The following is a 21,931-nucleotide window of genomic DNA, read 5'->3' on the forward strand; positions in this document are numbered from 1 at the left end:
CCATTTAGTTCCACAGCGGGGGCATAGCTATATGCTGGCAAATCCCTCTTAGTAGGGGACTGCTGTGTGCTGCTCACTTTCCTTTAAGCAAAAATATTTTGATTGTGCATGTGCTGTTTTACTCTTCAGTTAAAGGATGATTTTCAGTGAAAACAAGCAAATTAGCAACAAAAATGAAAGCTAGATTGGAAATCATGTAATTTAATAACAGTGAAGTTTCTAAAACACTTCTGCTAGTAGTGCTCAGAAAAACATTGACACCTGCACACTGCCAGCAGTTCAAATCCAGCATATCCCCATTCAACTGCATTTCACCTTGTGTTAATTCCTTGTTTTTGAAGGAGAAAAACCAAGAAACTAATGACATGTCTCAATTGCATTCTGTCTAATCCTGAAGCAGCAAGCTTGACACAGGGTGTCTGCCAGGATGTTGAGGTTGGGTTCTGTAATTAGATCAGTGTGGGGTGAGGAAAGGAAGAGCAACGTGATCTTTATTCTTGACTTCTGCTCTTGGCAGGTTTTGCCCCTTTGCTCCTATAACAGCAAAGGTGTGGGTTAATGGGAGTCACTCCTTGGGCATTCATGTGTTTGAGGTCAGGCTCTTTTATGGAAACAGACTTTTCACACACACGAGCATGTTCACTTGGAAATAAATGCAGAAACAGTCCTGGTACTTCGGAGCCTGCCACAAGGAGCAATGGAGCAAGTCAGCTAGGGGAAAGCCTGCTTCAGAATTAGATACGAACCTGAGCTTGTGCTTCACTTCAAACACACCTGTCTGCCCACTCCAGGGAGGAAGTCAGCAACCGGGTCTTAACTTCTGGCTCCCAAACATATAATATGAACCACCCCAAACAAATGACAGTCAAGGAATCCCATCAGCTCCAATTAAAAGTACCTTTAACAACTAGCTCTGTGCTTCAGCAGTTATTTCATGAATCATTGCAGAGCTCCACATACTTACTCATTTTTGTCCATCACTGTGTGCTACCTGTGCAATGAGCTCACATGCCTTGCAGGGTCACTGACATTAAATATTTGATACTGCCTTTGTGCTTTGCACTGGCTCCCAGGGCAGCACAGTTGCATCTGGGTTCTGCTTCCAGCCCCAGCTGCCTGGCACCGAGGGAACACAGTGCTGCTGCTTCCATATGACATTCCAGACCCCAGGATGTAGTTGTGTGTGACTGAAGGATGATAAGCCCATACCCTGACATAGAACAGCACCATTTCTTATCATAGCCTTTGCTGCATGTTTGTAGTGAGTTTGATAAAGCTCATCAGATAATGCTCGGTTTTCCCCTACCTCAGTCAAGCTGCATTGTCTCTCACTTACACCTTCTCCACATCTTGCTCACCCATACCATGATGGCCCCACTCTGGATTTCATATATAACATGTAAAGTGCTGATGCATTTCCTGGCTGTGTTTTCCGAATAAATATCTTCCTTTTCTTGTTTTGAAATTTAGGAAAGTGTTGCCTGGAAGCCTTTCTTCCCCCTTAATCAGACTGTTTCCTAAGCTGTTTTCCTTCTGTCTAATCTCTTGCATGGGACCAAAATGTTTAGATTTGAATGGCGACATCTCACTCATTCACATCCTGTCAGATGGGAGCATTGCGTTGTTTGAGTTCACAGTATAGCCAACCAGGAGCTGCATGTGACTGGTACTGAAATTTGGATGATTTTTTATCCACTCCTATTCAGTATCTATTAGCTAATTTTCCAAATAATTCACCTAGTCACAACTTCTCACCTCAAAAGGCAGTCTTGGAACTCCAACAGACCATCTTCAGCCTGTTTTGGGGTTTTTTCCTGCCGTACTATCTCTGACATTACTCTGCTACAATCTCTCTCCTTCTTTAGCTTTACATTTTAACAGCTCAGCTGGTAAATTAATGCCATGTTCTTGGGAGAAAGGCAGAAGGGGATCCTGGAGTGCTCCAGATACAGGGAGGTCATGGTCTGCTACCCTGAAAAGTGAGTGGAAGCTTCTCGTCCGTTGTGCCTGAACTGCCACTTGGGCTGGGCTCTACACCCACACACTGACAGGCACCTGGGACTCTGCTCTCCACAGTCAGGGGTTGCCTGACCAGCTCTGAGGATTACCTGCCGCAGAAAGGATGAATCTTCATAGCACTCCCAGGTCTTCCCCTCATGACCTGGTCAGGGAAGGGGTGTCAGTCAAATAATAAATCACTAATTTTTGGTTTAGGCACCCAAACTGATGCTCTCCACTTGCAGCACTGAAGCTTTCTTGCTGAGTTGCTGTTGGTCAAGGCAGCAATAAGGTCTCTTCTGGGACAGTGGTGGGGGGGTGTTGATGCACTGCACATAGACCTCTGTTCTCCAGAGGTGCAGGGGAGGCAGTGATGGGGAAAAGGTGGGACAAGAGCACTCAATATTTTTGCCCTCCTTCAATTATTTATTCTCCCCTTTTACTTTTGTTTCACTAATTTAAGCACCTTGTTCCTTTTTATTCTCAAATTCTTGCACATGCCTCTCTGGGTAAATGGTTCGTTGCCAGTCAAGGACTAGTAACTTTAATGATATATACCCCACCACAACCCCGTTCTTCACATATGAGTGATCACAAATTATATATTTCCTTTTTCTGATATTTCACAAGTGTTGAAAAGGCAGGACATTCTGTGTGGCTAAACAAATGACAATTTCATCACTCGCTCTTACCCGATAATAAATGCTGTTCATGTTTAATTTATAATGTCTGGAAATATCAGCAAGAGATGAGGGAAACAGTTTAGATAATATATTAACCTCTCCAAACCTTTTCAGTTCTCTGAAACTCAACCTGAGGGTGACTTTAATATGTAGGAAACTTTCCTTTCCTTCTTCTTTTAGACTGTTCTGTCCTGTTCCTTAAACTGAGACCAAGAGAATTTTTCTTTTGTGAGGCCCTTTAGTTCCTCCAGACATGAAAGAAATGCTGATCTGAAATCATCTCTGCATATACAGATAGCCTGTGAAGAATGTGAGAGAGAGTATTTGTATGCTGTGCTAAGACTTTATAGCAGACCAGCTAATTGCAGAGCCACCAAGTTAAAACCAGTTAAAAATTCCTGCCAAGCTACAAAAACAGCCTGAGAAGGCATTGTGAAAAGCTCTTGAAGAGGGTAGGGAAATGTGAAATTTTAACAAAGCAGAGTTTGCAGTGGCAAGATTTCCTATGCAGCAACTGCATGGTTCCCTGCCCAGGTGTAGGACAAAGATGAATCAGGCCCATTATGAAAGCAATTCATATTTAAATGAGATTTCCAGCCCAGTTTCTACAGTGTCGAGTGGTTATTCTAAGCATCTGCTCTTTCATGCTGATTTAGACCAAGCTCGAATGCTGAATCTTTGGAGAATCATAAACAAATTGTGTTAAATTGCCATTAACAGAAACAAATCGCAAGAAAGGAAAGGCAAGGTTGTTAATGGTATCGCTGTTCTTAGCTCAGGCTTTGATGGCAGTAGATGCAGTCCTGCAGCACAGAAATAATGTATGTAAGATCACCCACTGCTCTGAGACCTCCAGACAAGCTAAGCACAGCAGGGTGAGTAGCACTGGAATTTGTTTTACAGGAAGCCTTTCATTTCCTTGCTTTTGAGGGGTTAAGTGAGGCACTTCAAGCCCTGCTTTCCCATGAGGGTTACACTAGGGAAGGGTAGTTTTCGTTTCCCCAGGGGCTCCATAGCAGCTCTAGCAGAAGAGGCTACTGTCAGAAGAGAACAGCTGGATGCAATGAATCAATGTATTCCCCAGCCGCCCCGGCTGCATTTCCTTCCTACCCACTGCTCCCCACCTCTAAGACTGCTCTGTCCGAGAAATAAAGTGTCCATCTTGACAGATGGGTATGCCCCAGAGGCCTCCAACTTTGGTTTCCACAGACAGGCCTGGATTGGGGCAAAATTAACTGTTGATATTTTAATTGCATTAACTTTATTTCATACGGGGAATGCACTAAATAGGATGTGCATATATTACACAAAGTGTAGGGTAAGAGATGCTTGTAGTCCTTAGTAACATCAGGCTTCATTAAACTTATGAAAATCACACTATTGGGCCTATGCTTGTTCCAGTGTGCTTTTGGGAAAACTTAGGTTATCAAATTCAAGCTCTGGTTAGGAATCCTTAATTCAATAAAATTCTTCTATTCTCTTCACTTCTACAAAAATCTCATTTTGCACGGATTGGGGAGGACTGAAAGTGCACAAATCATTCTGTTTAACTTTGGGGACTTCCACCTCGTTTGTTTGTTACTTGAAGTGAAGGGAGGAACAATTTATTTCAAAATTTGTAAGAAGGAAAACAAGAAAAACTTCTGTGTGTTTGTGAATCAATATGACACCCCAAAACTAGCTCTTCATATTATATGTCATCATAATATCAAAAGTCTATCACGGAGATGTGCCATGAAAATGCAATGAAATTAATGCAATGAAAGTCTTTCATAGCTGTTTGATAAATCCACTACCATAAGACTTTTCCTTGTGACATTTTTCATGTAAAATACACAAACAGCATTACAAAAATCTTCTATCCAAAACTGATAACTCAAAGAACTTTCCAGTGCTTGTCACAAAAATAACAAATTTTGTAATTTTGTAGCTCTTTTCCAATTGTAGGTTATAATTTCATAACCACACATTATTAAAATACCATAAATGACTTGGTAAATCTTGCACTTTAATAGGGATACGGAATACAACAAAAGAAATGTTCCAGGTTGGTTTTTTTCCCCCTATAGTCTTATCAGATTCCTCTATCTTCCAACTGCATCATGGCCCTAAAGTCCACAAATCATTCTTCCTGTCTGTGTTGTGTTTTAAAGTTTCTAAAAGAATTGAATTCTCTCTATACAAAAATGTATTCATATTAATGAGCACAAGTGTTTTAATAGAGTATTATCTCAAATCAAGCTCAAATTATTAGCTCAAATCAAAATGGAGCTCTATTGGGGTATATGTTTTCTACTTTTTTTTCTTTTTTTTTTGCTTTTGAAAATCCTTAATACATTCTCAAGAGACTAGTAGAGGTATGATTACATGTGGCTTCTAGTTGATTCTATCTAACCATAATGACATTTATGTACAGCAAAATACATGCTAGCTGTAATTTTAAGGTAAAAATGGAAAATAGATTTTATTATACTGTACCATATAAACACCCTACCAGTATTCAGGTACACATTCCTATATCCTCCACATATCTTTGAGTTACTTAACACAAATTTCCTTGGAAATTATTTATAACCTTCCTTACATTTTGGTTGGTAATGACAAGATTTTAGAGCAAACCAAATCATAGAACTGCTGTGTAAAAAATAACTAACCAAAAATGGAAGGCAACCCAAAAAAAACAACCAAGCCTACCATCCCAAACAACCTGCTCCCCACTGGCATCTCTCAAGATAGTGAAGCTGTTCAGGAAATGCCTTGTGTATCAAGGAGTCTTGAATGTAGCATTACTATTTAGCCATGATAATTAACCTTGTCATTTGGCCAGTCCTGTCTCTAAAGTCTCCAAATTTGTCATAATTTACTAGAGACAAAAAATCTTTAAAGAAATGTTTATTCCCAACATAGTGCCTGCAGTGTTCAATGAGTATCTATGCAGCATTGAACGCACATGCTGTAATTAAATTAGGTAGCAACAAAGCAGGTGGATTATATGAGTGCTGTCATTTAAAGTATCCTTTCTGCATAGGCAGAAAATTTTGTTAAAAAAACAACATTTTTTCATCTATAAATCCCATTGTTTTTTTCCTGGCATCCTTTAAATCACAAATTCAATGATATTATAAATCATGTAAAATTTGGAATATTACTTTAAGCCCCTGGGCTTCTCATTGGAGTGCTGTCTGAACAAAAAATTCAGGTTGTTTACACAGAGAACTCGATAATATTTTTGCCATCATTTTTTATCTTGTAGGATATTTTGTGTAAAAAAATACATTTAGATAAACTGTACATGAAAATCCTTTCTGTTTTTTTCAAACCTCTTCTCTTGCCTTTCTCATTAACCTAGTAGTTTTCCATAGCCTACTTACGTCAGTAACTTTTTCATCATTAATTTCAATGGAAGCAGGATGTGGTCCAGTAAATTATCCCCCAGCATGGTCTGCTCAGTATTACATTAGACCATGGGAATAGTGAAAAGAAACTCCATATGAATTTAACCCTTTAAAATATTCATTCTTGTGTTTCCAATGTAAGTTACTGCTGCTTTTCAATGTTCAAAATTTTTCTCTAATGATCTGAAAGATCCCTCAATAAGCAAGCTCACTAAGGCCATATAGTCACCGTTAAATCCCTTGCAGACATCATAAATATTGAGGAAAAACACTAATAATCCAGTGAAGTTATTTTAGCATAATTGTAGAGAATTTATTGATAACCACTGTATGAGTCATTTTAATATTGTTTATAAATCCTTTGGACCACCTGAAAAAGGTAATATTGTTGGATATCGAGGACTATAGCTGAACTCCTAGAAAAAAAATCCCAAAGTTCTTGCATGTAGCCTTTAGACTCCTTAGCTCTGTTATTCCTCTGCTTTAAATCAAGTTGTGCCATCATCAGTGACCTTCTACTTCTCATCTTCCAAGACTACTATCCCATGAGCTTTCCAAAGTCAACACATAGTCTTTTCTAGAATCTGTAATATTTTCCCAAGACCAAATTTACTTTACAACTATAATAGGGTAGTCCACTCTTTTTTCATTGTCATTAAATGCTAGAGTCTGGGAGCAAATTTGGGTTACAAAGGAGTCAGACACACACAAATTACATTAGAAGTGGACCTTGTGATCAAGATTTGCTAAGTTTTCTGGGACCTGGTCTCTGCGATGCTACGTGACAAACCAGATTTTTCATATTCTCATGCTTTTGAACTTGGATCAACACCACACTTTTTCCTCCCTATCATAATTCCACTTAGGCTAATTAGGTTTTACTTTGGCATTCTTTAAGATCCAAAGCATACACATTCTCTGCTGTATTCTCATGAATACCAAAGCTGTAGAATAAATATTGTTGACGTGAGTTGGAAAAGTGCTTTTATACTTGGATTCCTCATTAAATTACAATAAATTCTAGTTTTAATGAGCATAATCCATTTTATAGTGTTGACCCAAATTCCCCTGAGGAAAAATGCAGCTCTGAATTGATATTTGCATGTTTGAGTCAACTGAGTCACATTCAAAATCATGTCAGAATTTAAATCTAAAAAGTATCCTGTTCGAGTTATGCTGGGGCTTGTGACTCAGTTATATTCCAGAAATGTATTCCTACAAGGCTTTATGGCTCTTGCTGTACTTTAATCTTGTCACTGCCCCAGCTTACGTGACACTTTCCTTATCTGCACCCTATCTCTGTAAACAGCTTATGAGAACACTGGCCATCAGGAAGCAGGAGCACCTTTCTAAAGCTCATCCTTGGCTGTCTTTTCTGAAATCATATTTCTTCTCCCTGTCATGCTCCTTAATCATTTCTCTTCTGCAATAAATTGTTATTTCTCTCCCTGTTAGAATTCTTTCCTGTCATTCATCATGTTAGGAGTACATTTTGCTTGAGAACAGGAACAAAATCCCAGTACACTTCAGGAAGTCTTTAACTCTTTTCCTTTCTCATGATGCAGAAAATGGAGAATTCCACTCAGAGAGTCTCCTTCTTTGGGAGACTTTCATTGATTTCTTTGTTTCAAAGTTTTGAGGTACTTTAAAAGAAATGGGCTATTGGAAAGATGGATTTATCAGTGTTGTGAGTTTCTCTCAGTTTGATAAGTAGTGTGCCTGGATAAGAAAGCTTTTGAAATTTTTTTCAAGTTTGGTCTGAAATTTATTATTTAATAAACAACAGAAACCTTGAAGATTTTGAAGAGGAAATGGTTTTATTGAGTCATTGCAGGACATCAACTGTGCAGTTCAAAGCACGAGCTTATGATTTTGTTTGACCTTTGATTAAGACAGCTGGATCCCCATGCCCATAATGACAGCACATGCTGAGGCTCTGCAGAGATTACATAGTCTCAAACTTGTGTATGTCATTCCTTTTCACTGTATCATTGGAGGCCTGGGATTAGCCCTACAAAATTGTTTGTGTGAATTTCCAGGTACAAAAATGATGATTTGCAGAGCAATTGCTGAAAAGTAAGGCTCAAGACATGAATCTTTCTCATCTCTTTGTCAAGATCTTTGAGATAACTAAGAAAAAACAATATGCTTGAAAACTCAGCCCAGTCATTAGGATGAATTTGCAAATTTTTTTTCCCAGTAATGCTGAGAAATACCACATTATGTCTTTAAAAACAGGCCATAAAAAATGTGCATTTAGCTATAGTGGTTCTGCTTTGATGTTAGAGAATGAAAGGGGTGATGTCTTTATATCCTTTTGACCTCCGTTTTTTATAATTCTGAATTCCCAGACACATCCTCAGAGTGACTTTCCACCTGTAGATTTTTGGATAGGAAAAATCTGTTATTTATTACAACCATGGCAGAACAAGAACATGCGTTTGTCTCAATCCTTTATTCCAAGTGTATATCCAATTAAACCATTCATTTCAGTATCCCACTGATTCTCTCACTTGTTGATTCACACAGGACGAGGACAGAGTGCTGCTGAACACCTGATTACATCCTTGGCAATGGGAAAACTATATGGACAAACACCAAGAGTGCCAGCTCAGCATTCCAAACTTATACAAGTGAAATACCAGAGCCAAATTAAGCTTATACGATACTGTTTTCTTCAATCGTCAAATGTAAATATATTTCTCCATAATTTATGTCTTGGCAGATGATAATGAGTGTGAAAATGCTACTCAGCCTTGTGGAGAGCATGCCAATTGCACAAACACAGAGGGAAGTTATTACTGCACGTGTATGCCTGGTTTCAAACCCAGCAATGGTCAACAAATTTTTGTTCCTAATGATGGAACCTCCTGCGTGGGTAAGTTATTACTGTCTGCCAGATATCTTTACATTGTCACTCTTTTCCTATTGCTTCTCTTAATTATAGAAATCTTGCAAAATGCATTCATAATTGTGAAGTTTGGAGTCTGGGTATAAAATTCCTACAATTTGGACTGAACAAGCTTACTTAATGTTCAGGCCCACACTTCTCCCTGACAACAGAGCAGCTGCCATTGCTTTCAGTAACACTTCAACCTTGACTCTGCTTGCAATACATTTAAACCCACATGTCACAGATTTACACAATAAATATATATTTAAGGCAACATTGGAAATCACCAATTCACCCACTTATGCCACTGTTTCACTGATCTGTGAGCAAGGTGGTGATATTCTCAAAAAAAAATGACAAAATAGTCTGCAGTCAGATCTGGATCAACAAAATTCTCTTTACATTTGACCTAGTATACTTCAAATATCTTTTGTTTTGAAACTTGGTTGGGATATTTTGGTAATTTTTCAAGTCTTATCAAAAACAATGAGCAAGATCAGTGGTTCTCCTACCCCCTGTGCCATTCATCAGCCTCTGTTTCTGAACATGTTCAAGATTACAGGGGAGGAAAAGTTCTCTGGAAAAATGTTATTTCTGAACAACCATGCAATCCTTTAGGATTTCCTCTGAATGGAAGAACTTTAACTATTTCTCTTTTTTTCAAACTCCTGGTAATTTTCTCTGTATGTTGCAAAAGTCCTCAGGGAATGGGAAAATGAAAAATAAATCTATTGCCCTCTACACCTTTATGCTGACTGTGTCTCATTCTAGGTATGTCTCCTGTGAGTCTGTGAGTCCTGACAACCTTTCTTCTTACTGCTCTTAATATCAGCAGAGTGGTTGCATATTAAGCCAGAAAGTGATCTAATCGACATTTCTTGCCCATTGCTCACATCCATCTAAAAGTGCTCTGCTTTATCCAGCTGCTATGAATCATTCTTAAATTAGCTGGGATGGAGACAGTTAGCACATTGAGCTGTAAATATTCGCACCATTTCTGCTCCAGGTTTTGATTTTTACGTTATGATATTTCCTCAGCTTCAGAAGTTTGTCTTCAAAGTTATTTCTCTGACTAGTTTTGTGTCACTTTAACTTCTTATCATTAGCTTGATAATTTCTCTTTTTTTTCCCTCTTTACTGGGCATATTGATCTTTTTTTATCCTCTACTAGGGTTTAGTTTAGTACTTCTTTTTGAAAATCCACATGGAGGAGCCAAGAGCTTTCAAAACTCACACTGAAATAAAATAATTACCTGTGGGCACCTTTTCTCATTAAACAAGTGTACCAATTACTTTACCAAGATGTGAGTCCTAAAGACAACCTTTTGATCCACAATTAATTTTTGGCTTTATCCATCGGGGAAACTATAATAGGGTATTTTGTACCCAATGGACCTGCTGCTGCGGGTAGCAGATATGACTTGCACAAAAGCAGCTGAGAGTTGTGTATTCAGGGTGACAGCTGAAGCAAATGCCAACATTTCATCATAAATACAGTGCAAGTTATTTAGTACAAATCACAGGACAGAACTACCAGGCACCCATCCTACACAAGTTTATAGGACCCCACAATATATTTTCAGATTCTGCAAAGTCTTAAATCTTCTTTTTAATGTATGTATCTATGTACATCGCAGTAACTTTAAAAAAACAATGTTTGAATTTTGGAGAGTATGCCATTATGAACCCTCTTTGTTTATTCCCTCAAACCTATCTGGATTTTCCAGTAGTGCAAGTGTGGTACACAACTCTGTGTGTGAGAGTCCCTTTCAAAGTCCATGCACATACATGCATGTTCTCTTTTTGGAAACTACAGTAAGCTCCCAAGTAAAAAGTGATAATGTTCCTCAAGGCAGTAGATTAAAAGAAAGCTTGGGACAATGGCTTTGAGAAAGGTTGGTTCACCCTTAATCCAGTCAGAATGCTGAGTTTTGAGTTGAGGGTCAAAAGTATTTCACGCATGTTATCAGGTAGAATTGGTGAAGAGCTGACAAAGAAACATGCAGACAGAGAAGGAACTGGAGGGAAGGAAGGGAAAAAGAGGAGAATAGAAGGATAAAGGAAATGGAGAAGAAAAAATAGGAATGCAGAAATGTTACATTTCTGAAGACATTTTTCTGCTGTCCTGAAAGCGAGTTATTAAAATCTACTGTTTGATTTGTGTAAAAGCCATACTTTTCCCTAGACTTCACATTTTATTGAATGTTCAGCTGCAGATAAAAAACTGAAATATAAACCTACTTTTTTCACCCCAGTCAACAGAGTAAAAATGTGAAAATGACCATCTGTGAAATGAAAGTGACATCCACGCCACTCTGCCTTTTCTGGGAACATGCTATTAGTTCTCTTCAGGTATTTCTGAGAGCACTGGGAAGGCACCCATTCTCCATCTCATCCTTTGCTGTGACAAGGGAGCTGTACAGTGGATGGAATCTGGTGTTGGGCCACATTGCTAACTTTTCTTTTACCTTTGCCATTCATAGCCTTTTTCATTTCTACTTTGTGTGTGCTGCTGCCTTCCACAGTATGGAGACACGGGGAGGGAACATCTAGTCCTTTGCAATTGGACTTTTCAATCACTTGCAAGCTACTAATGAGCAGAAGGTATAATGTAGACATCAAGCTGTCTTGACTGGCTGGTGAAGAATCAAAGCGATGTAGGTACAATCCTGTAATTGGCAAGACTGAACATAATAACTGTTCTCAGTACTTTTAATTTAATTGGAATTTCCTTGCCTGCTGCAGTAAATGAGGAGTGACAAAGCACAGAAATAAAATAAAAGGTTATAAATCTATTTTCACACTAGCCTAAGTGGTGTTGTACATACTATTTTTCTGATCGCACCTTTTATAAAAGCATCAAAGTTCAGCTCCAGGATTTGTTTTGAATATTTACTGAAGGGCCAGAGATTTTTTTACAGAGGTATGGCAAATGCTCATCTGTTTAAAAAGCTGCTGTTCCTCAACCTTTGCTCAGGAATGCTGTCTGTAAAGACTGCTCACACAAGCCTTGGCACCCCACTCCTGTTCCCACAGCACATCGAGTAGGAGAGTTTGGGACCTCACCCCAAAGCTCCACTAAAATTGGATTGCTGAAAGCACTAGCAAGCTGTTGTCCATGTGTGGTCCAAGAATTGCATATTTGGTTAAAAAGGCATAGCTACAAAATATAAAGAAACAAAAGCCTACAGCTACTGCACACAGCATTTCAAAGCAGGAACTTAAAAGCTGCATCCTTGCAACTGTCACAAACTGTTGGCTGCCCCTGAAAATCTCATTGATTTAAAAGGGATAGGAAGCTGATTAGTACCTTGCAAGATCAGGCATATTGCCTTTTAATTTTGTTATCCAGGAGTTGTTTTTTTCTTCTGGAAACAGTAAATTAAATAGGCGTGATATGGACTCATTCCATATGGACAACTCAACTGCAGAAAATCTATTTGCATATACTCAACAGGGTGTCTCTATCAGACTTTAAATAGCAGTTCTGCTGCCAGAGATGTGCCAAAATACTTGAATTTCTGCTGTTGTTTTGGATAATCCTGTCTTCTCATTAAAATCTCCATTACGCTTAATATCTGATATAATTACAAAAGGAATTTGCATGACTGCCCAATAATAACAAAGGAATGATTTACTGATCTAAAAGTCTATGATAAGAAAAATGGCATTACAATTTTGAAATACTTGTATCAGTAAACCATATGGAAACCTGATACCTAGTAACAGTATTCTGAAAAGCATTCAAATATTATTTTTTTTGTTTATAGGTTATTGTAAGTTTTGGCAAAGACTGTTGTCAATTCCTGGTGTTTTAGCACTCCATTACACGATGAATGGCTTGTTCAGATGTACATGTCTTCCATGTAGTTGACAAGGCCAAAGAAATCTTTTGTCTAAGGGTGATGTGTTTTCTTGTTAGACAAACTGGCTTTGTCATGATTTTCACCCTTGCCACTTCAATTCATTCAAAGTCTCTCATACAGAGTCACACAACAAGGCACTGACAGACACCCACTTGTTTCAAACAGCTTTATAATTTACTGATGTGAGAGGTTATTTAAATGCCAAGAGTAAGAACTTTAGCCTTATTTCTTTAAATGACAGCATTTAATTATGAGGTATCCTGTGTGCAGCACTACATCACACTATTTTCCTTCCCTTTTGCCAGGTTGGTTCATGTATAAGGTGGTTAGCTCCGTGACTATGAATACTGAGGTCACAGAAACCATACAAATACCGACAATGCAGAACTCAGTTCCTTAAAGAGACACATTTGGGTCATTAAATATGGAAATAAACTATTGCCCTAATGCAGACAATCATAATTTAACCTTCTGCTTTAAACTTCCATGCTGGCACCAAGCCATTCAAACACATTGCTTTCTTGGTGGCTCTTCCTGCAGAGCAGCGGTGGTTGTGCTGGGGAAGGCAAATGCACCTCCAGCCCCACATCTCCTTCCTGTCTGTGTAGGAGTCTGAACAGCTTTTCTGTGGGAGCTTTTGAACCTCAGGCTTAAAACACAGCCTATCAGAGCTGATGGCTCATTGAGAAAAATAGATATATGAGTGAGGTGGGACTTCAGCCTTGAATCCCAGGGAGACCTCTGTCCAAATAGACACATGGCCCCCCAGGTATCCTTCAGGTATTTTTTTGAGTTCCCTCGATATATCTATATACATGCAGTATAGCTTTCCGTTTTTTAATAATGACCTTATTTCACAGGCATTATTGATCCTTTTTGTGCTCCTTTTTGAAAAGCACCAAGATTCTTGTATCAAAAGCAGAGTGCAAAACTAGTTCCTATATGCTAATAGTGTATTTCCAGCCACCCCATATCTGCTTTCTGTTTGTTCTTAACACCCATCTGGCTGAGACGAGGCTTCCTATCAATTCAGATAGCTCTTCTCATCCACCGATCAATTAATCACTGTTCTTTTTTCCACCAATTTCTTTCCAAAATTAAGCATCATACCAGTTCTTGACAGGAGTTGTCATCCTCTCTCCTCCATTCCCTCTGCCATCTTTCCTTTCCTTCAGGTTGGTTCTCAGGCTGTTACTTTAAACCTGCTCATGTACCACTTCATTTTTCAGATATGCCTGTCCCAAAGCTGTTCACTTTTTTCTCCTTTCCAGCACTTCACAGTCCATTACTTCATTCTCCAGAATTATTTGGTATACTTCCCAGTTTGCTTTCTCCACTGAGTTATTTGATCTTTATCCTTAGCCAACCAAATAATGCAAAATAATCTGTACTTTAGCCAGGGAGTTAGTACCCAGCTCTCCTAAATTAATCAATTCATGGATTCCCTTACTGGAACTCATTGGTTTTACTTTTGGACTGTGCCCCACCCAGTTACTGAACTTGTCTACCTAATGGCAATTTATTTAGAAGCACAAAAGACATTTTAGGCAAATGTAATTTAAATGTGGATTTAAAAAAAAAGGTTATGCCAAGCACTTTAAAGGGCACAGAGTTTAATTCTTAGATTAACAAGATGGACAGAGTGAGTTTTGCAGCATCTTTTTCAAAGCTGCAATTTAAAAGACAAGTCTGTAGGTTGTTTTTTTCTTTTTCTAACTGAGCTGAGAAAATCTATTTAGTCTAATCTCTGAAAAATAGATTTCAGATGATTTGCATCATGCCAACCATTTTGTTATGATAGAATTAATATGGTTTTAAAACACAAGCAATGTAGTATTATATAGTAATAAAAGTGGTGGTATAAAAATATGATCAATTATGATTTAGCCTTCTAATCCCTAAGCATTATAATTGGCAGGGGATTGCAGGTCTATTTTTTGCTTTTTTTTATTATATGAAATTTTATTATGAAACTGCTTGTAGTGTGTGGGGCTATTATCAACAAAGCAGCAAGGTGTTAGTCTGTAAATACTTAATAAAAATTCAATTTCTCACGATATTTGCAGATGTAGATGAGTGCAGCAATGAAGGAACTCTTGCCTGTGGAGATCATGCAAAATGTGAAAACGTGGATGGAGGCTTTAACTGCTCCTGTAAGGAAGGTTATCAACCATCCACAGGAAAATTGCAGTTTAAGCCAAATGATGGCACTTCCTGCCAAGGTACATGATATTATAAAGGTTTATGTGTTATTATAGAGATATATCTTCTGAGAAACCCACCAGTGCCTATTTATCTTCAGTTAGAATAATCAGCAAGACATGAAAAAGAGGCAAGGCTGTGGCATCTACAATTCCTGAGAATAGAATAATTTTGTAAATATATTTTTGTTAAACAGTGTGATGAAATCCATTTGAAATAATGATTACCCCCTCATAGTTGTCAGATCTGTTCTCCTCTCTGTAAATTCAAGCTGTCTCTACTCCACCTGTGGAAGTCCCATAAAAGGGACCAAACTCTCCACCTGAATAAAACAGCTCATTCAATGCTATAACCTTGACCAAGATAAAGCCTTTGAAGTTTGGCAACGGTGTGCTGTGATTTATGTGCATAAATTCAGAATGCTGGGGGTTTGGAGAATGACCTAGACAAGAGATTTTGCTATTAGTATATATTGAATATTGATTGAACTGCAATGTAGAATTAGTTTCCTTTTTATTTCTACAGAAAATCCAAAGGCCAAGTGCGAGTTATTCAGAGACTGTATAGCTGAACATATTAATAGAACTTTAGCCAGAGTAAGTAACATTGGTTTGTAGATTAATTTTCAAACCTTTTAATTGTTTCTGTTTGAAACTGCTATTTCAATTATAATAGTTCTTAAACAGCTTTTAACAAAGGCTTGAAGCATACAATTGAACTTAAGCATGTTTACAGAAGTCATTTTAATAATTTCAAATTATTTGAACTGGATTGTATGTTCTAATCATGATAATAACTTGCTGGGAATCTACGTGTTCTCTTTCCAGCAAAGTGAGTCATGATGCATGAAAAATTCAGAAGTGTGGTAATCACTCAGATGTTTCTGTAATTTCTGGAGTTACACACTGCTGCATTTACTGATGTGCAATTATTTGCTTGTTCAGAAGGAAAGGCAGTAAGATAGCTTACAAAAGTAATGTCAACAAGTGACTAAATAGAAAACGGAGCCATGACATCTTGGTACGCTGGTTTATTTACTCCTCAAAGGAGAGTGTGTAAAGTGATACAGGATTTATAGAAACAAATACTCTGGACTCCATTTTTTTTCACCAGAAACAGAGATTCCTGAAGAAAATTACAAATATGTTAATGAATGCACTATTCATTATTCTACAGCTACGGTATTGTCTAATTTTAAAGGATAAATGAAGCACAAGCATAAATAAATTAAAAGCAATTGTATATGTTTGCATCTGATATTAAGCAGTTTGATTGTTACTAGATCAAAATTTAAAGAATCCTATTAACCTAGTGTTATATATACATTGTGTTAACATACTTTTTATGTTTACCTGCAATGTAATACATTGTATCAAATATAATACCTGCTTATCACACTTAGGTGCAAATGTTACAGTAGAATCTTAGAGTGAGATTTTTTTAAATATGTACTCAAACTAAAATTAAAAAGTCAAAATACTTTCATGTAAATAACTGTCAGACTTTTAGCCTGTTTTCCAGTTCTACTCAGTTGCAGTCAAAGACAAAGTAAGCCCCATAAAAGCTGTTCAACAGTAGAGAGTAGAGATCATACAAAATCAAATGTTGGGTGTTTTCTTAATTAGATTTCAATATTGTGAAGCAAGAATTCTTTTCTTATTCAGCCATGAGACTGAAATGTGGAAGCTCAATCTTCATGTCAGCCTCTCCTGCCTATATTTTTAAACTAGCTGTTTTATGTAAGTGCATTTAGCAGTTTATAAGCTGAAGCACTGAAGGAGAAATAGGCAGTACAGTTCACTCAACTACATGCTATATAATTTGCATTTGAGAAAAAACAACTTAAAAATATACAAATACTTCCCATCTGTTCCCACCTCTTCAGATAAAATTTAAAAGAGAAGTCAATAGATTAATACAGAAGCAGAATAATCATAACACTGAAACTTAATTAGTTTTGTGGAATATTTACTAGTTCACTTTGGATCATCAGGATAAATAAAACTGAGCTGCTGTAGGGAAAAAATGCGTAATGATAGCACATGACTTCTTTTAATTATGGTTGCTTGTTAAGGTTATACTAGACATGTTTAACATCAATACTTTATAGGTCAACCAGTTGATTGAGTAGGGGTGTTTATGCACAAGTGTCTTATAAACCAGTATGTTAATTAGCAGAAATCAGTGGTTTGTATTGGATTGATTTTCACCTGCAGAAATATGTCTTTACTTGTTTCATTAAGATGAGTTCTGGCATTTTTCAGATTAGTCATTTAAAAACACCTCTGGAGAAGTTGCAAGAAGTTAATAAAAATACTTTGGGGCCACTTTTACCTGTAGAAGTTGTTTCATATGTTGAAGCACTGTCCTATTCATCGTGGAATGCCATGAGTGACTCTGACAATGAAGCCCTTCAAAACACCACCATTAACGTGAGTGGATCAAGCCTTGGAGTTGTGGTGTTTATCCTTATTCCAAAGACAGCATATGACTCTTCTCAAGCACGTGCTTTTACTTACAGGTCTTGGTCAACACTGTGAACAATTTTTTACAAAAAGACAAAATTACAGTCTGGGAAGCTTTACCTGTAGATAACCAAAGGCAGAGCCTGACTAAGCTGCTGCACACTGCAGAGCAGGCGACACTTGTCATGTCACAGAGCTTCAAAAAGACAACCCAGCTGGATGCTAATGCAAGTGACATAGGTAAGATAAAGAATATTAATCTAAGATATACTTTAGATGTGGATTAAACTGAGGAATTTTTCAGCACAATTATGAAGATTAGAAATTGTGTTATGTGAAAGACACAGGTGTTAATTTGTATGATTTTCATAACTAACACCTGACTTTCAGTGTAGGTATCATAATTTTCAGAGACTAAACACTTGAGTCTAGAGCACAAAAATAAATTGAAAGTCTGTGGGAACTTGTTTTCAGATTCTCTTTAAATCTCTCATTATGGCCATACTCACACAATCTGGATTCACTTTATAAGCACAAAATTATCCTATTCATCTTATGTGCATAAAAAACACCAGTGGAACAAAATATGGACTTGCTCTCTACAGATTTTTTTTTATCTCTTTTAGATTCAGTGAAGTTATTATAAATGAACTTGGAATAAGAATTGTTCCTAGTGAATTCAGTCTTGAGTGGCTTTAACTCAACAGGAATTTCTCATTTTAAGAGGAATTCCCCAGGAGGACAATTGGTTAGTCTCAGCTGTCCCATTTTGCTCTCCTACCTTCTCCCTGTGTCCTGGTGTCTTCCCACTAATACCTGCTGATTTTACTGTGGTAATAACAGTTTTACTATTCCTTCACTGAGAGTAGAGTAAGGCTAACATCAGCCACTTTTGAAAATCCCAATAAAGCATGGCTGATTCCTTTGTCAATGGCCACCCTTTCATCTTTATTTTTCTAAATGTCCCCAAACTGCATGTGATCTGATTTCTTATTTTAGATTTAGTACAGTCCTTCAGTATTGCACCCTGGCTTGTTGTTTCATATGATGACATGATGTGAAAGATTCCTACTGTGGTCTCAAGGCAGGTCAAACTTCCTGTTCTTCCCCCACCTTTCTTAAAGTAAATTAGACAGAGTGATGGAAAAGTAGGGAGGGATTTGTTCTATGACCTAGACTCTGTAGGATCACTTACATTATTGCAGAGCACCTCTGGGTCTGCAGCAGGTCCAGAGCAGTGCCAGGTGCTGGCTATAAAGCCCCTGTGCCCCACTCCTCATACGTCCCTTGCTTGAAAGCAGAGGCTCTCATGGCCACAGAGCTGAGGCCATGAAAGTCAAGAAGAGAGGATTTGGGTGCAGTCTCCAGTGGAACTGCAGATATCAGTCACCAAGGTGACAGAAAAAGCTGATAAAGAGAACAGGGAGGAATTCCCATGTTGAAAGGTTAATGATTATATTCCTTGGTTTTGTTCTAAAATGGTAAACTGTACGAGCTCATTTCCAGATTGGACCCAAACACTAACATTTTTTGTTATTGTTTCTCAGCATGAATAAATTTTTCACAGGTCTCACATGTGCCACACACAACTATTTTGGGACAAGACCTACAACATCATCCCTCTCTCTCTACTGCTTCTTTTGGTGCAAGCTCTTGAACTATGAGCTTTTCAGAACTCTAGCCAAAGAAAACTATTTCTTATGCCCTGACAAATATTTTCTGACAGCTGGTCTATTGAATAGCTTATATTATTTTTGTGTGCTGTGCTATAAGCAATGCAGATGGTCTAGCTTAGTGATATTCCTCCATCAGTCAAGTTTTACATTTGTTTGCTCTTGTTTTGTTTTGTTTTTTTAAAAAGGCCTGATTGACTTATTTTTGTTCCCATCCTGGGTGATTGAAACTCAGCACCGTAATGAAGCAAGTAAAGAGCTCAATAGACTCTAATGTAGTTTTTGTCCTAAGGGGTGATGCTTGTTTGTTTGCTTTTTGACAAGACACATCATTAGTTCATAGTGCAATGTATATTTGGTAGTGTGGATAGATAACCATAAAATATATACTTTTCAAAAATTGGCTTTTATCAAATGTTACTATTCAGTGGAGAATTTTATGCTCTTCTTTTTATAATTGTGATTTGTTGCCCCTTTCAGAAATACATTTTTAATAAAGCAATAGCTCTTCCCAAAGTAAACTACATTGTTTTTCCCAGTACCTAATTTAAGGCAAGGTAAATAAGAGACTATATTTTTCATGGAAAGAGTAGAAAGTATGAAAGCAAAATGTATGCATGAAAATAACAAAACATAGACATTTAAACAAACATGTTATATTAATGACATCTTTCTTGAAATATTTTGCCTGATGGTAGAGTCTTAAAATTCACAGTAATTATGCAATCCAATAGCACATTTATTAACCCCATTCTAAATTGTGGTAGGCCATAATGGAGCTGCGATTTGTACAGTATTTTTCTTCTTTTACAGCACTCAAGGTTTTTGCTTTTGATTCACACCACATGAAACACATCCACCCTCATGTATACACAGGGGGAGATTACATAAAGATCTCTCCGAAGAAGAGAAGGGAACCTCATCCAAATGGTAAGAAACAAAGGTTGGAGAGTAGGTGGGTTAATAAACACCTTGGATAGACTTGTACCCACTAGAACACAACCAAATGTGAAGTTTATCAAGGCTGAATTTCCACACTGCTAACTACAAAGGATCAAGGTATTTTATCACCCTTTCCCCTTTATTGTCCCAAGACTGATATTTGTAACATATCCGGCGGCACAGTGAGTATCCAATGAGTTTTCACATTGGATATTGGTACCACAGACCTGAGCTTTATCCTTTTCTAAGACACAGGTCTGCTTTATGACTTTGGACTGGCCCTTTCAACCCTTTGTGCTACTTCAAAAACTGGCGCATCTTTTCCATTCAGAGAGTAGCTCACTGGGGCAAGAACATGAAATCTTTAGTACCAAAACCAGGACCCAAATGTACCTGAGAGTGCTACAGAAAGGACTTAAAGTACTATCATCACTAAGTAGAGACGTGTATAAACAGCTCTGGAATTAAACCACATAATTTAATAAACATGGAAAAGATTTTTTAAATCCTCACCTTCCATCTAGTCTGTATCTCACCGCCTATCAGTATCTAAAAATTTGGTTTATTTTGGTACCAGGGAGAAAGTCACTACATTTTTAAGATCAGCACTGTATCCTAAAATACCTTTTTCTTTTTCCCTACTTGTATTCCATCCTGGGTCTGCTGTAATGGAAATCAAAGCAAGCCAGGTACTTCAGAAAGGCCCAGTATTTACTTCAGGTCTGACACATTTTACTTTATGACTTGACACCACGTGTGTAACCAGTTGCAGAACAGCAGCAAGCATATATTATTCTAGGAAAAATATATATGTAAATATCTAATTAATATTGCCAGTGCGAACACACATTTTTATTTCTAATTCCAGTTACATTATTTTAAATAAAGCTATATTTCATTGTCTCTAAAACATTTTTTATAAGTATTCCACAAAGATTCCATCTGCTTTGCATATTTTATACAATAGCAGCAATAATGTCTATTGTTTATTGTTTCCTTAATGTCTTCAATTTTGTTCTCCCATAAAAACCCCCAAACTCCTAACCATGGCCTGTTTGATTGATAGGCACTGTTGCAGTTGTCTTTCTGCGGTACAGCAATATCGGTTCTCTTCTTTCATCGCCCAAAAACCGCTCCTCCAAAGATCCTTCAGAGCAGAGGCAGACAGTAAGCTCAGCAGTTATAGCTGTTGCAATTAGCTCAAATCCACCTACACTCTATGAGCTTGAGAAAATAACATTTACCCTAAAGTATGCCAAGGTAAGGGGGTTTTTTATTATCAACTTCAAGTAAAACAAAACCTTAGCTAATCATTTTATGTGATGTAAGCATACCTGCAGCATATGATAAACTAAGACATAATTCTGTTGTTTGCTGATGTGAGGTTACCATTTATTACTCTAATAAGATTAATCTCATATGTGACATCTTAAGTGCAATATACTAAATATGATACAGAGGAAAATTGCTGTGGGACTAAAACAAGGGCAATAATGCCATCTTTGCTGGGTTGTAGCATGGATAAAATGTAGATGCCTGAACCAGAGCATATTACAGGATCTTGATTGTTTTGTACTTAGGTGGGGGTTTTTCTGGAAGTTTATCAGACAGTTAAGCATGTATACTGGGAAGAGAAGAAATGCTTCAAGGTTAATGTGAAAAGGTGACCTGGAATTAGGGGATAATAGCAGAACCTATAGTTTTGAAGCTTTGTTATTTCTGAAATCTGAACACATTTATTTAAAACTGAGGTTTACTTCCAGCAAATACAGATTTTTGCTGGCTACACTCATATGTAGACAATCACCTTACTT

The 21,931-nt window shown here is 37.5% G+C and overlaps 1 protein-coding gene across 5 annotated transcripts in view; it reads left to right on the top strand.

The window, feature by feature from the left end:
• The window catches only part of ADGRL4 (adhesion G protein-coupled receptor L4), a 75,725-nt gene that overhangs the window by 28,899 nt on the left and 24,895 nt on the right, over positions 1 to 21,931 (top strand). For 3 of the 5 annotated variants that reach the window (XM_048312986.1, XM_048312987.1, XM_048312985.1), the window contains exons 3-9: positions 8,802 to 8,954; positions 14,902 to 15,057; positions 15,563 to 15,633; positions 17,302 to 17,469; positions 17,559 to 17,742; positions 19,989 to 20,105; positions 21,184 to 21,377. In XM_048312986.1, coding sequence (XP_048168943.1) covers positions 8,802 to 8,954; positions 14,902 to 15,057; positions 15,563 to 15,633; positions 17,302 to 17,469; positions 17,559 to 17,742; positions 19,989 to 20,105; positions 21,184 to 21,377 — 1,043 coding nt within the window. Of the gene's footprint in view, positions 1 to 8,605; positions 8,706 to 8,801; positions 8,955 to 14,901; positions 15,058 to 15,562; positions 15,634 to 17,301; positions 17,470 to 17,558; positions 17,743 to 19,988; positions 20,106 to 21,183; positions 21,378 to 21,931 lie in introns of all 5 variants that reach the window. The other 2 variants (XM_048312988.1, XM_048312989.1) reach the window with 1 other exon arrangement.

Source organism: Corvus hawaiiensis, chromosome 9, assembly GCF_020740725.1.
Source record: "Corvus hawaiiensis isolate bCorHaw1 chromosome 9, bCorHaw1.pri.cur, whole genome shotgun sequence".
NCBI classification, from domain to species: domain Eukaryota; kingdom Metazoa; phylum Chordata; class Aves; order Passeriformes; family Corvidae; genus Corvus; species Corvus hawaiiensis.